General features: G+C 40.7%; 1 protein-coding gene across 1 annotated transcript in view; it reads left to right on the top strand.

Annotated features, from left to right (window-relative positions):
- The window catches only part of btbd11b (BTB (POZ) domain containing 11b), an 89,196-nt gene that overhangs the window by 46,583 nt on the left and 26,202 nt on the right, over positions 1–16,411 (top strand). Inside the window, exon 2 of the mRNA XM_072695545.1 lies at positions 8,782–8,934. Within this exon, the coding sequence (XP_072551646.1) occupies positions 8,782–8,934 (153 nt within the window). The remainder of the gene's footprint in view (positions 1–8,781; positions 8,935–16,411) is intronic.

The following is a 16,411-nucleotide window of genomic DNA, read 5'->3' as shown; positions in this document are numbered from 1 at the left end:
GGAGGAACATCAGTCTGTGATGGATGCTGCATTAGCTTGATTTCATTATTAATGCTCTGTGTAAAAATTTTGGAGACATTTTCTTCCAATGCCTCAGCAGTAGAAACTCGTGGTGATAGAACATGCACCAGCAGCATTTAGTTATTAATGTATTATGCAAATGTTTTTCTTGGACTTTTAGCACTTCCATGCAAAGTGTTGAATTGTCCAGGTAATGGAAGCTGTTGTTGTCCTCATTATGCAGATCCATTAAACAGACTCTTTCTTCATCACCTTGATCCCTAACTGTAAATGTGAAGACAAATGTGGTCTCTTTTCCTCACCCTGGCTATCAGACTTGTCAACCAGGCACCCCCCCTTCACCCACACTGTCACCCTTTTTAAAAAGGCTTCTCTAGTAAAGGCAAATGTTCTGTTTAGCACCATGGCAGCTGAAAGAAAAAAAAAAGCCTGGTAAATTGAACGCCTCTTGTATGTGGTTCTTTGTATAACCCTCTAAAATGCTTCTATATAGCACCAAGAAACCTTTTTCAGTACTGTAGCCTATAGCAGTGTTCCCAACCCTGGTCCTGGAGGACCCCCTGCCCTACACATTTTAGTGCCCAGGGTATGAAATCTGGACCTTGTATCCAGTTTGCAGTCTTGGATTTTGTATTTATTGGAATTAAGAAAGAGCTGATGTAATTGTATGGCCATTGTAAGATTGTAATTGTAAGATCCTTGCACCTTCCAAGGATCTCAAAGTCCAGGATGGGAAACTGGAATTCTCTGTTTTAGTGGTTTCTTGCTCTAACTCACCACCTTCAGCTTAACTGGTATGGCTTGTTAATTAGCTGAATAGCTGGATCAGGTGTTTTGAGAGCAGGGTAAAAATAAGACGTTTTCACACTTGTCCTGAATACGTAAGCCGATTCTGGGCTCGTTTTGGGGGAAGAGCTCATCATCCCCAGTTTGCTTTACACAGAATTGTGTGTCGAATTCCAGCTGAACCTTGGATTGATTGATTGGTTTGATTTTTGCTACATGATAGAATCTAAGTTCATGCAGGAACACCTGAAAATGAGGATCTGTTCTGGTAGGAGATATTTTTTTAGCAATACAAGCAGTAAGTTGAAGCAGTGACGTTACAAAATAAACCAATCACGTAACCCCACACATGGCACCAGAAGTGAATAGCTTCCACACCTGCACCTGCTCCAGAGACTACGGAGGGTCAGAGATTGGTGCTCTGGGCTGGTCCCAGGCTTGAAAACTCCCTAAAATATATGGGGTAGGAGGTCCAGGGTTGGGAACCACTGGTCTATAGAACCCTTATTTTAGGGTGTACATGTAACCATACTCACACCCTATTTAATAAACAGAGTTTAAACTGTCCTATTAGTCACGTAGTTACCTGATTGCAGGACAGTCCTTTTCTCTGGACTGTCAACATCTAGCACTCAAGAACCGTTCATTAGATTTCTGGTCTAATATATTATTATGCTGCTATCTGTAATGGTCTATCTGTCATATTGCTATGCTGCTATTACACTTAACACATAATTACAGATAGAACATGCACACTCCATCTGCTCTGAACTCTATGAAACCCTCATTCTGTACAGTCTAGACATCTGTCTCATTCTGTCTTGTCCTGCATGTTTACTGTACTGTATTCACTGTTGGGCTTTGGGACCCACAATAAAGGTGCTTCCAGTGGCAAATGGTAAAAAAAAAACATATGTCATAGAAGCACCTCTTTTGGTTCCATACAGAACCACGTTTGTACCAGAGAGAATTATTTACAGGTCCGAAGAACTTTTATTTGATGTAAAGGTTCTTTACCAGTTAAAAGGTTCTTGGGTAAAATCTCTATTATAGATGGGGTTCTTTATGGAACCAAAAGTGGTTCTTCTATAGCAGGGATGGCGCCGGATTCTTTTCCTTCTCAAGCACACCTGATTTAACATACCAGTTAATTTAGAGGTTTAGTAGATCTGTTAGAGCTGGGAAATTAGTCAACTGTGCTGGACTCTGGCCCCCATTGCCCACCCTGTTCTATAGCATCTCTCAAAGAGCCAGTGTAATTACAGGCTATACCGGACTCTCTTGTTTAATTGCACAGTTGGAGACTACACTTGTTCTCTTAAACAGTGTGGTCCTGTAAACACAGGCCATGTAGTGTAATTTGCACTCAGGGCTGTGGGAAAACATTGGACCTTATTCACAGACCATTGAAAAAAGTTTGGCATTTAACAGTGCTTTTTTATTAGAGTTTCTTAGTATTTTTCTCAAGGACACATTTAAATAAATTCTTAGGAAGATATTAACGAAAGAGGCCCATTATTTCATTTTTATAGTATATCAGTATACGCTGACCAGCCACTTCATTAAAACCACCTCCTTGTTTCTACACTCATTGTCCATTTTATCAGCTCCATTTACTGTATAGGACTGTAGACTGTAGTCCATCTGATTCTCTGCATACTCTATTAGCCTCCATTCAGCCTGTTCTTTAATGCTCAGGACCCCGCAGGACTGACCACCACAGAGCAGGTAGGTATTATTTATTTGGGTGATGGCTCATTCTCAGCACTGCAGTTACACTGACATGGTGTGTTCATAGTGTCTGTTGAGCTGGTGGCAGTGCTGCTGGAGTTCTTAAACACTGTGTCTGTCCACTCACTGTCCACTTTATAAGACACTCCTACCTAGTTGATTCACTTTGTAGACGTAATGTCAGAGACATTTTGTTGGTCACCGTCTACTCCTTTATCAGTGCTCACAGGACGCTGCCCTCAAGATTCTGTTTGTTGCTGGATATATTTCTAGTGGGTGGACTGTTCTCAGTCCAGCAGCGACGCTAAGGTGTTTAAGAACTCCAGCAGCACTGCTGTGTCTCATCCACATATAGAACACACCACCACCACGCCAATGTCACTGCAGTGCTGAGAATGATCCACCATCCAAATAATACCTACCTGCTCTGTGGTGGTCAGTCCTGTGGGGTCCCAAGCATTAAAGAACATGGTGAAAGGTGACTAACGAAGTATGCAGAGAAACAGATGGATGGGTAATTAGAGTAGAACCAAGGAGGTGGGTTTAATGAAGTGGCTGGTTGGTGTTAAGTTGTGATGAAGGCTATATTCACCATGATCTTCGTCTTTTTCTGGTCACAGTGGTTCTGTATGAACCCATGAGACCGGTGAAACCGGTAAAATGTGGGATTGAGCAAGCTGTTAAAAACAAAACCTGATTGAAAAATAAACCCCGTTTGACCAAGCCGCTGTTCAGCTTTTCATCACATTTTCACTGGTAAACAAATTCCCTTCTCTCAGTTGACAGGGAGTGGGCTAAATGTCAGAAGAGAGAAGAAATAAAGAAGAAATATACAGATGATCTTCATCGCTCCACAGAAGGAGCTTGCCAGACACACTCTGCCTCGCTACTCTTACTCTCGCCTTCAGTAAAGGAGAGATCAGAGGCAGGCAGGCAGGCCGTCATGCCGGGCATTTTACACGCACAGCACATTAAAGGTGTGTGTGTGTGTGTGCATGTGCAGTCTTTGCAGCCTGCTAGTAATTTCAATCTTTTACCTCAGAAGTAAAAAAGATATCGGAGTGGTGAAAGTGAGCACACGAAATGCCAGCCTCCACCACCCGCTGCTTTAAGTGTTTCAGGCTGGCTGAACCAGAGCCTGGCACCCTCGTTTGCCATGTAGAACTGTTCAGAGCACACTGAGCTGTTCACTTGGCTCTGGAGTCACTGGGTGGAGGAGGTACAAGCAGTAAGGTCTCTTGCCAGGTCCTCCTTACACACTCAGCTGTTCCTTTTGGTGGGTTGGTGCAGTAGCAGATAGGGTAAGGTTAAAAAAAGGGTTCTTTGACCTACTGGAGGTTTTAAGAACCATTATTTTATGTAAAGGTTCTTTAACAGTTTAGAGGTTCTTCACACTCTCTCTCTCTCACACACACACACCAGACGCTATGCCTCATTCATGATGTGTTTTTAAGGTGCAGAGTTGATCACAGCTCTGCTCTTATAATGATGGATCCCACTATTCTCTTAAACTGAACGAAACCCAAGTAAGAAAACACTGATGAATGTCAGAATCTTCGGCAGGATATTTCTGGTTGGCGGCGTTTAAACACTCCAGCAGCACTGCTGTATCTGATCCACTCGTACCACCAACACACTAACTAACACTACTAACACCCCACCACCATGTCAGTGTCACTGCAGTGCTGAGAATGACCCACCACCCAAATAATAGCCGTCCTGTGGTGGTCCTGTGAGGTCCTGACTTCTATATGGTTAGTGGAGCTGATATAATGGGTAATGAGGGTAATAGCAAGGAGGTAGTTGAATGAAGTGGGTGGTAGTTGTTATGATGTTATGATGAAGGCTATGTTCCCCATGATTTTAGTATTTTTTGGTCACAGTACTCCTGTAGGAACCTGTCTCCTTGCTTTTATATATATATATATATATATATATATATATATATATATATATATATATATATATATATATATATATATATATATAATGCTATAACTATTATGTTAGCATTGCTACAGCACCGGCTGCCGGCCTCATGCCTTGTTCACAGGGTACTGGACCCTTCACCTCTAAAAAGTAGTAAATGATGAAATGGTACAAAAGTCATTATTTTAAAATATTAAATCAAAATCGTCATCTCAGATTTGGCTAGGTTCATCTAGATGTTCCACATCACTACTGGAGCACTGTTCTGTGACTAGATTAGGTTATGAGAAGGTTGCATGATGTTATGTTTGTACAGCAGAAGATCAGGCCAGGCCTTGCCAGGGAAATAAAACACCAAAAAGATTTGATTTATGGCGTTTTAATAAGAATCAAAAACACAAGAATAAATCATCAACAAAGTACATCTTTAGTCAGTGTCCTAACCTCCACAGCACAGAAATGCTATGGTATGATCTGAAGCAGTCCGTTCAAGCAAGACATTCCATTGTATACATGAACTGAAAAAGAGAACGGGCCAAATTACCTCCAGGACCCCTCAGCAGTTACAGAAAGCATTGGGTTAGATTACTGTCAAGAAAGGAGGTTTAACTAGCTTCAGATTTAAGGGCTTGTGTAGTTTTCCACCAATGGCTGTGATTGTTTACACCCTTTTATGTTCTGTGGTATTCTGAAAAAGAGTCTTTTAACTCAGATGAAGGTTGCATATTAGGAGCCATTCTAAGCTAATCTAAGCCACTCTGATCATGCCTGGGAGCAGGGGTGGCTCAGTGGTTAGCGTGCTGGGTTTTTGATCACAAGGTTCAGGGTTCAGTGCTTGGATCCACTAAGCTTCCACTATTGGGCCCTTGAGTAAGGTCATTACTCTCTACTCCAGGGGTGCTGTAGCATGGCTGACCCTGTGCACTGACCCAAGTCCATAATCATACTGACTAGAGCTGTGTTACAAAACCTAGGCCGCGATTCTCGGCCTCTGTGTGGTATAGAGCTGATTTAAAGTGAAGGGCTTTTTGTATACAGCCTAGAAATGCAGCCTATTTTTGGAGCGTCTTTGAAGATGTATCCTTCTTAGCCATCGCTTACCCACAGTTCTCTGCGCACCTAAAAAGCGAAATGAAAAAATCAGCACCATGAAAATGTTTCGCACCACAACTGCAGGGGTTTTCTGGTGATTTCACTACATAGCCTGTTACTAGCCTGTCAGCTACTGAGAAGGAGTTTTCATAGGACAGTCATAGGACAGTCATAGGACTACTTTGGCTGTGGCCTAGGCTTTGTATATCGTTTTAATCACGCAAAACCAAGTACATCCAAAGCGGCTAAGGAGGTGGAAAAAAATGAAATAACTTTCATTGGATGTCCAAGTTATTTTGTAGCATTTCTATTGGCCCATTTGTCCTAATATTTTAATATTTAAATTATATCAGAAAGCAAGAAAGTCTAAAATGGATACACAAGCTTTTTGCACAATGGTGATAATATAGGGGATTCCATTGCTTGTTGGGTTACTTGAGTGTACAGTATGGCCTCCAGTGTCCTGGGATGATTTGTCCTGCATTAAAAGCCAGACATATCTCTTGTTTGCATACACACTCCAGGCCTGGCATATAGTCTCTGTGGAGTACACACACATGTGCACACACACGCGCACATACACACACACACACACAAGTACAGCAGACCATGGCTATTGAGCAGTGAGGTGTGGTTCTGCATCTCTAAACACCTGATATCCCTCCCCTGCCGCAGGCAAGCAACCCACCCCTGCGCCCCTGCCCTGTCTCCATGGCAACCCAGGGGTGAATTTTTCAAGGATGTATTTTCCCTCACCAAGCAAAACATGCTGACTGTAAAAGAGGCTTTTATGACTTTCTGATCCGTATCAGAGCCGCACTGTATGTGTAGTAATGCCGTAATTTAAATAAACTCATCTGATAAGAGCTGTAATGAGCTTTTTCAAAGTGTACGTTTCCAGTGGAGGCCCAGTTCTTCCCTGTAATGGGGAAATGTTGAGGGAAGGAGGGGGGTGGGGGCTGGTGTAGCAGAGTGGGTTGATCAATGTCAGCCTCTGACTTCCCTTGAAATTGTGTTTACCTCACAACTGTAAATGAAACAGTTCAAACAAAGGGCTCCCTTGTTGACTGCAGGAAGGGAGTCATCGTTTTATGTCACATCATAATTTAACACACTGCTGGTTCCAGCCCCGCTCATCGGCAGGGGGAGTGAAGGGAACACAACAATGGGGGTGAATCCAATTTTCCGACAGCGTCATCTATATGAGATGGTTTAGCTGTGTTAAATGCACTATATGTCCAAATGTTTGTGGACATCCCTTCTAATGAGTGTATTCAGCTACTTTAAGTCTACTTTAACTACTTTATGTGCACACACACATACACACACAGCTTGTCTAGGGCCTGTAGAGAAATATCAGCAATAGAATAGGACTCTCTGGAGCACATAAACAACATGGACCTACTGGCGCCATGCCTAATGCCAGGTGTGAGCTAGAGGGGTATAAAGCCCTCCAGCATTGAACTGTGTTCTCTGAATGATGCTTCTCCATCCAATATTCTTGTGGGGTGGGGTGGTGCTCATCCAACATCCTGACCTCAACAATGCTCTTGTCGCTGAATGCAGTCAAATCCTCACAGCAATTGTCCTCAAAAATCTAATAGAAAGCCATCTTCCCTGGACAGTAGAGACAGTTACTTCAGCAAAAGCAGGGTAAACTCTTTTTTTGTTACCCTTGATTTTGGAAGAAAGGGTGAATGAGCAGGTGTCCCAATACTTTTGTCCATATATTGTAGGTTAGTTAATGGGGGAACTAGGATTCATATAACTGACTTATATGAATATGATAATATAAGATTATTAAGTAATGCCATAATCAGGACTTTTCACCTTGGATTGAAGTAAAGTGAATCCATTGGCCAATCAGGTTGTGAACTCATTGACCTGAACACTGTATTACCAGCAGGTGCTGTGTTTATCGCCAATGACAGGAACATGTTGTTCCCTACTGTAATTGCTGCGTGTCCAGAAACATAATAGCCTCCGACAGTCGCCTTGTCAGAGAGTGTGGATAGAGAGCAGTTAGCCAAGTCTTTCACCTTATACTGTCTTGGATCAGAAGCCTGTCTGCCTGACTGCAAGACGTTCAGGAAGGTCAAGGCTATTGTACCGTGTGGACTTAGAGTACTGATTAACAACACAAAAAGACAGGGAGAGAAGAAGCAGAGCACCAGAAAATGTTTATTCTTAGTGTTTATCCTCTAAGCCTTCTCCTGCTTTGAGGACATCAGTAATTTTAGCCTCTGGCTGCTGATTTTTGGGACAGTGAGTATGTCTACATGCACATGCAGTTTTCTGATTGGTCATGTGAACAGCATACTCTGATTTCAGAGCAATATCTAGAAATTCAATTAGGAAATCCAATAAAGAGAGCTGGATTTTAGCTAAATAATGTCTCAGGATTTCTCAGGGCATGTACTCTCTTTTACCGGACTTATCTCAGATTTCTTAGTCTGCAGGTAAAAAAGCAAGCAGCGATCCTACAGAGAACCTGTGGGACAGTGTACATTTAAGTACAAAGTATAAGTGCAAAGCTGGCCTTCTCATGTAGACCCGGATATTTCCTATTATTTGATTACTCAAGTGCATGTAAACACATTGATTAGATTACTGACACAATCTGATCTTCTGCAGTTATCGGATTATGGAGTACATTCAAACACAGAGTCCAAGTTTTTAGAAAGCTTTGATATTTGCATCACCTGCCGTTTTCTAGCTACAAACAAGTCCTAACTCTAACCAGCTAATTACAGCCTAAGACGTTATGTCTAAGTTATGTGAAGGTCAAATCTTTTGGGGTGCCCAAACTTTTGCATGATGCTTTGTGAATTTTTTTGTGTAAAATAGTACGAAAACAAAAACAAATACACTTGATTAAAACCTTTATCAAAGCCTGTGCCTGTACATCAGCTGTTCCTGATAAATCATGCCCTCCTAGCTTAAGAACACACTTTGAGTGGTGTTGAGGGTCTGTAGTATGACTAATGAAAAGTGAGCGCAGGCCGCCTGCAGCCAGGTTTGTGGTATGGAGGCCATGGGAAAGTGTAAAGTGTGCTGTGTTGGACGTTCTACAGCTTCAGCAGTGGGCAGTCCCTCTTGGCTGTGCTTCAGGGAATAATGGAGCTGAAACATATTAGCATCTCCTGATGCCAAGTGTTTTCCCATTAAGTCAGCGTTTCCTTAGTACCTCTAACTCTCTCTCTCTCTCTTTCTCTCTCTCAGGAATCCTCAGTCTGCCCGACTGTTTGAGCCTGCACAGAGAGCAGCAACAGCGGTCAGGAAAGGCAGGTGATGGTCAGGCCTACAGTCAAGCTGAGCTGCGCACAATAGAGCAGTGTCTACTGGCCACGCGTGTGGGAAGCATCGCTGAGCTCAGTGAGTAAACACACTGTTCTCCTGGATCGGCATCTCTTCACATGGCGTTTGGAAAAAACTGTGTGTGATTATGTTTGATAAAACCAGAACAGCATGAAAATTAGTCACTGGAGCAGATTCTATCAGCTGATATATTTGAATATGGTCAGAATGAACCTGTTTCTGCAGGGTCACGAGTGGCAGCCATTACTTTTCTGTGTTAATAAGGAGCCGCTTTGTTGATGTTGTTGCATTTACTTGATGTAACAAACAAAGCCCAAAGTACATTGAATTTTATTTTTTGTTAGCATCCGAAAATTGCATTTGTATCAAGAAAATATTAATAGTAATATAAGTCGCATATCACTTGTGTTTTGTGACTCTGTTTAAAACAAAAACAGTAAAAAACACTTACCGATCTAAACTGTGCTTTGAATCTGCTCTGGAGAAAACATAGTGTATCCAACAAGAACAAAATCCACATGCATCTCTTATATAGCAAAAGACTCTTATTGTTATTTTTTTTATTACTACTATTATTACTATTATTTTTAGCTGAACAGTGCTATGCTAGTTGATTTCATTGCCCATTTTGAACTTGCAGAATTCCCAGAGCTTTCCAGTATTCAACATTTCTTTCTTACTAGTGGTGTCTGTTTATATTTCATTAGCGAGATTTTGCAAAATTTGGGACTGCTAAATCAACTGTTAATAAAAGGCTCTAATCCAGTCCTGTGTATCGGGATTAAGGCCAAACCATGCATATTTTAATAGATCAGGTATCAGTTATTTTAAGCATGATCCAGTTCCGGTCCTTTGTTTTTACCACTGTGTTCCAGCAGAACTCCCTCTGGTGTCCTCTCCTCTAGGCACATTTAACAGATGTTATTCAAAGCCCATTCTCGAGAGGCTGCAGTGAAGTGATTGTTAAAGGAACTGGGGGCTGAATGATAAGGGAGGTCAGCAAGACTGGATTATAAGATATTAAACTAAACACTATATGAAATATAAAAAAAACATGATACAATAAATCATTTCAAAATGTCTCATAATATGATCTGTGGTTTTACACACAGTGATTTTACTTCAGTGTTACACAGCAGCATATCTGTATCATGGCTGTGTTATTTAAAGAAACACAAAGATCAGACCAGTATCAGCATTTTGCATGGGATCGGGTGGTATAAAAGCTGGATTAGAATGACCCTACTCACTGATATATTTTTTGGGCTCTAGTGTCTAGTGTCGCATAAGGACTGTGTTTACTCAACAAAATCAAATCTGCCTCTTTCTATCTATCTCTCTCTCTCACACATGCACACACATTCCCCATCACCTCTGCATATTTAAACTCATGACCTTATTATAAGCCTCCCAGTCCCACTACCGCTTCCCTCCTTATGTTTTACGAGTGACTGTAAGGCCACAGTTAGTTCTAGCCTGAGAAGCAGCAGCAGTTTTTAAGAAGTCATTTGAGTCCAACAGTCTGCTGAGATTGGAGTTAGAAGCATTAGAGATTCAAGTCACACACTGCTGTTTTTCTCGCTCATGGAAGTAGCTGGAAAAGATTAAAGCTAATGTTTGAAGTACTCATCAGTAATGGGATTTGGAATGTGAAAGAATCCATCTCTGAAGAAGCCAGTGACCTTTCTGTGTAGTTCAGCTGCTTTTATAGCAGTAAATCTGCTCTGGTCACCATCAATATCACAGGTAATAATAATATAAATTTAAAATTAGTTTTACACACAGATTGGACTCATGAGCTGAAAACTCTGGTGGAACAAGCTTTAAAAAGGTGCTTTAAAAGGACCTATGAGTGATACCATCGAAGATTTGGAACATTTGGTTCAATAAAGAACTATTTTTGTGAACCTTTAAACCCTTTTAACCCTACAGGCCTATATGTGTTACATTCCATTCTTTATATTCTTATAAACTGTACTTTACTGAATTATTTCTAGCAGTTACTGAATCATTTCTAGCAGTTACTGAATCATTTTTAGCAGTTACTGAATCATTATAGCATGTACTGAATCATTAATAGCAGTTACTGAATCATTTCCCGAAGATACTGAATCCTTTATAGCAGTTACTAGATCACTATTAGTAGACACTAAACAGTTTATAGCAGAGTGAATTCTAGTAGAATTAGAGTAGATACTGATTCATTTAAAAGAGTCACTGAATCATTAATAGTAGATACTGAATGATTTATAGTAGTTACTAAATGTATGTATGTAGTTACGGAATCATTTATAGTTAATACTGAATCATACATAGTAGATACTGAATTGTTTAGGTAGGGCTGGGAAATATGATGATATTTTATCGTATTGTGATAACTATGCTTTTCTAAGCAGTTCTTAACTGATCAGCTGCAGGTTTCACTACAAACAGTGTAATTGACTGGGTTAATTAGATTAAGAGCAGCAGATGTTGAATAAAAATAACCGTACTCAGTATGGGAGATAATCTGTACAGTAGTTTATAAGAATCTGTTGCTACTGATGTTTTTAGTCTGTGATTACATGGTGATAAATTATCGCAAAAAAGAATTCAAATATCGTGATATAGCATTTTTACCGAATCGCTCAGCCCTATATATAGCACATACTGAACTATTTATGAGTTACTGAATGATTTTATTAGATACTGAATCATTTGAAGTCGCCACCAAAACATTTATAGTAGATGCTAAATAATTGATAGCAGTTACTGAATCATTTATAGTACATACTGAATCATATATTCTATATACTGAATCATTTAAAGCAGCCGCTGAATCATTTATAGTACATACTGAATCATATATACTATATACTGAATCATTTAAAGCAGCCACTGAATCATTTATAGTACATACTGAATCATATATACTATATACTGAATCATTTAAAGCAGCCGCTGAATCATTTATAGTACATACTGAATCATATATACTATATACTGAATCATTTAAAGCAGCCGCTGAATCATTTATAGTACATACTGAATCATATATACTATATACTGAATCATTTAAAGCAGCCGCTAAATCATTTATAGCAATTACTGAATAATTTATGGTAGATACTAAACCATTTATAGTATATAGTAGATACCGAAATATTTAAAGCAGCATCTGGTTTATTTATAGCAATTATTGAATGCTAGGTCTTAAAAACAAAATAAGCCTAGGGTTCTGGGGGCCTTCTCTTGATGTAAAGATTCTTCACCAATTTAAAGGTTCTTCACACTCACAGATCCCCTATAAAATGCTTCTTTATGGAACCAAAACGGGTTCTTCTACAGCATCACTGAAAGAACCTTGTGTCTGGCACTGAATGAATGTCTTCATAGTTCACGACTGGAAGAAAGGCAGTGCAGTCAGCCTCTGTCCAGTGTTTGTTTTACAGCTGTATTGCTCTGGAAAGAAGCTGACCTGTTAGTGGAAGGAGATAAAAGCAGACAGTTCTGCCCACTTCCTCCAAAACACTCTTGCAAGCCCACTTTTATACTTTTATACTGTATCCATGGAGACTTCAGTACGGCATTTCCTTCAGCTTCACCTTTATCTCACTCTCTATATTATACTTTCTCTTTCTGCCGTAGCCTCTCTCACTTTCTCTCTGTCACACACTCTGTCTCGTAGCCTCTCTCTCTCTCTCTCTCTCTCTCTCTCTCTTTCTCTGTGTACTGCTTGTTGTCCTCAGTAACCCTGAGGGAGAAGTTGAGGACATTTTGACCTCTGTTTGGGGACGTCACCCCTCCCCCACGCTGTACACGTCCGGCAGGCTGCCCGCAGTAAGAGCGAGATCAGGGCCTGTCACACTGAAACTCGCTCTGTGTGTTTGGACGGTCATCACAGAACACACTTAAAGGGCAGAGTGTATTTTAAGAGATGCTTGTACTTAAGAGACGTGAGTTTAATTACATGGCTCTTGCAGAGTACAGTGGACATGGATGTGTTTCTGAAGCTCCCAGAAGGAGCATGTGCTGTACATACTGTAGTACTATATTGTGAATATTGTGTAAAGCTGCACTGTATATTGTATGCTTTCAGCTGTTTCAGGTTACAGCCATTGCTGACACAGATGTGAAAATGCACATACACAGCTTGGCTAGCCCCTGTAGAAAAGATAAACATGAACCTATTGGCACCATGCTGCCTAATGCCAGGCTATATAGGCACTTTGTTCTCTGGAATGATGGATGGTGCTCCATTCAATACTTTTGGGAGTTGGGAGTTGGGAGTTGGGGATGATGAGGTGGGGTGGTGAAGTCTTTACAGCAATGTTCCTCCAAAATCTAATAGAAAGCCTTCTTCCCTGGACCGTAGAGACAGTTATTATTAATGCCCTTGATTTCAAAAGAAACAAAGGATGAGCAAGTGTCCCAATACTTTTGTCCATATAGTGTATTTTATCTTGTTTGCTATAGGTCAACTGTGTCTCTTTCAGTAAAGAGTCCTTGAGTCCTATTTCTTTTCTAAAAACTGAATGAATCCTATTGGGCTACCACTTACATTCACACTCAGGGATGTGTGTAGGACTTCCGGAAGGCCTAGAGTGGCCTAATATGTTTTTTTCAAACAAAACTCATTACATACTTTACAAAACAGGAATGTGATTGGTTGATTCAGCAATCAGTTTACATTGGGGGTTTATCTGACGCATTAGGCCTTCAGTTCTACTAGTGAAGTCCCAACCTATGAGTGCGCATGTTTAGCTCTATCTACAGTTCCTAGATCCAGCTGTGTAAAACGTCCTGATTGGATCATTTTCAGAGAGTTCATAAGTTAGCCTTTATGATACCAACTAAAACTTAAAGCAGCATTATGCAAGAAATTGGTATGTTTTGCGCTTGGGCTCCCCCTACAGTCAGGGAGTGTAATTCCCTTTTACACCACTGCTGTAAATACAAATCATGCTTTGAGCACCGCCTCATGGACAGCTGGACAAATGCATTTCTGGACAAGCTGAGAGATACTGAGCGGTTGGTTGCGCAACAGATAATGCCGCTACCTACCAGTGAGCTGCCACTCGATAAGAGTCCTTGGGCAAGACTCCTAACACTACATTGGCCCACCTCTGTAATACAATTAACCTTGTCAGCTAAACGACATAAATGTAAATACAGAACCATCAATTAAAGTGAAAGAAGCATGTGGACTGAGGCTGCTATGAGCAGCTCCACCAAATTAACATAGTGGCATAGTAGTGTTCCTGCCCAGAGTGAGAATGACAGAGATGCTAATTTACCTATTACCGTCTGTGCAGCATCCACTAACATTCATATTTACATTAAAGGCATTTAGCAGACGCTCCTATTCAGAGCAACTTACAAAAGTGCTTCACTGTTCACTCAGAAAATACTCTTAGCTACTTTGTAAAGACTAGGATCCAAAGGATCCCTCTAAGCCTAGATACGACTAAATACAGAAGTCAGTATGAACACCACAATACTCAACAAGACAAGTCTGGATTCTGGAGCTGCAATCGTAAAATACATTTAGTGCATAATGTTGCTTTAACAATGAAATAAGACTAGTACTAGTATTTGTAGATCTTTAACAACAAGCATGATTATAATGAATAAAAAGTAGCTAAAATTATGCAAATGTGTATAATTGAATTCATAGAAATCAACCAGCCTTCTCTGAAGTCCTAGAAGGTTCCTCAGGGTTCCCTCAATGCATACTACTTTTCATGATCATGTAACATGAAACTGATCTTGTTTATTGTTTTATAGTTTGTGTTTCCTCCATGCTTCTGGCTTGTAGTATGTAGCCATGTGGCTTATACACAGGACCATGCCCTTTGTGTGTGTGTGTGTGTGTGTGTGCGCACACTTGCATAAAAAAATTCATTGATCTGCTTTGCCTTTGTACTTAGTCTAGCCTGCCAGCTGGTAGCAGTGGAGTCACTCCACTCCCCTCTTGCTGAGGCTACCCCTTTCTCCACCAGCATGCATTAAACTCACAGGGAAAGTGCTCTCTTTGCTAGTGCAGTCTTATTTCTATTACATGTCTACCAATGAATGAGAGAGTAGCAGCTTAGAAGATATACATTTCATATTTGGTTCCAGACATTCTTCTGCTGTCTATGCTGATGTCCTGCAGGATATATGAGCAGAAAATGAAAGCCTGGGTGCCATTGCAGTCAAACGTCGAACTCCTGCAAGGTCACTCTCAGAGCCTCTGTCCCAAGGGAAGCTCGAAATTCATTTCGGGCTCACATTAGCCACGAACATCCGAGGCATTATGCTTAAAAAATTGAACAACTGAGGAGTACCATATGTAACTCCTTCCCTTTACTTGAGCTTGGAATTTTCCTCTGTCCTTAAGGTCCAGTGAACCAAATATAACTGTAAGTAAGTGATATCTCCTTCTGCAGAGCCACCGCAGTTCAAAGAGTCTGCCTGTTATGGTCAGCATTAGGCAAGTCTACGTCCCTTCAGAACGCATTTCATCATTTAAGTTAAGTTGAGTTAAGTTAGGTCGCTTGATTTAATGAGACCTTTCCGTTCCAGACTTTGCATTGGCTTGCTATGAATTAACAGAAGAACTCAGTGAAGGTGAGAGACAGCGCATGAGAGTTAGAGACAGACTATGTCAAATGTAATCAAACTATTAGGGAAAACTGCTTGACATGAAGGCATATCACACTCCCTCTGTGCTGCAGGGAAAGCAGTAGGTTATGCATGGAGCACAGAGGCAGTTTTATGTTCGGTGACCTGAGTCCAGAACCTCATTCCATCTCATCAGGCTGAGGACGAAAGAGACAAACTGATGAAAAAAGGGCCATTCTGTTGCATTCGAATAGATTTTCTCAGTCCTTGCGTGATTTGGTTCATCTAGATGGCTTATTGGGTTCGAACAAGCCTAATTCACTGCTATTTATTGCGGAGTTGAATCTGTTTGAAGAGGGGGGGTGTTTGTTGGTGTCTGTGACACTTACAATACATTACCAATAAAGAAATTAACAGCGCATGCCTTTATGTGAGTGGGTGCGTTAGCTTAACCGTTTCCAAGTACCTCCTTGTGGAATTCCAATTAGAGCTGAGTACCGTTCACGTTCCAGCTGACATCAGTACTGGTATCAGTACCTGTAATACAGTACTGGTACCTAACGGTACTTTACTCTCTTTACTCTGTATTAACATATGTAATGTGGTCATATGCGCCTTTGAAAAGCACTCTGAATGTGGTTTGAATGCATCTGCACTTTGTGTTGGCCACTTATGATCACATCACCCAGGATGCTTGTTAATGCTGGGTGTGAGTGGTTTATGTGAACTGATAGCAGAATATAATAGCAGCATAAAATGTTCTGTGTTTTGAAGGAGTGCTGATTTTTCTGTTTCTCCACTTAAGTCATTATTGTCTGTGGATGATTCTGTAAACTTCTTCAACACTGGCTGCAGGCATGCTGCTAATGTTAGCAGTACTTGTTGACTGACATGATACACCATTACGTTTTTAGTTGTATAAGTTTAGTTGAAATACAGTTGAAACCAG

The sequence above is a fragment of the Salminus brasiliensis genome, chromosome 13 (assembly GCF_030463535.1).
Source record: "Salminus brasiliensis chromosome 13, fSalBra1.hap2, whole genome shotgun sequence".
NCBI lineage: Eukaryota > Metazoa > Chordata > Actinopteri > Characiformes > Bryconidae > Salminus > Salminus brasiliensis.
This window is presented reverse-complemented; position numbering and strand designations above follow the sequence as displayed.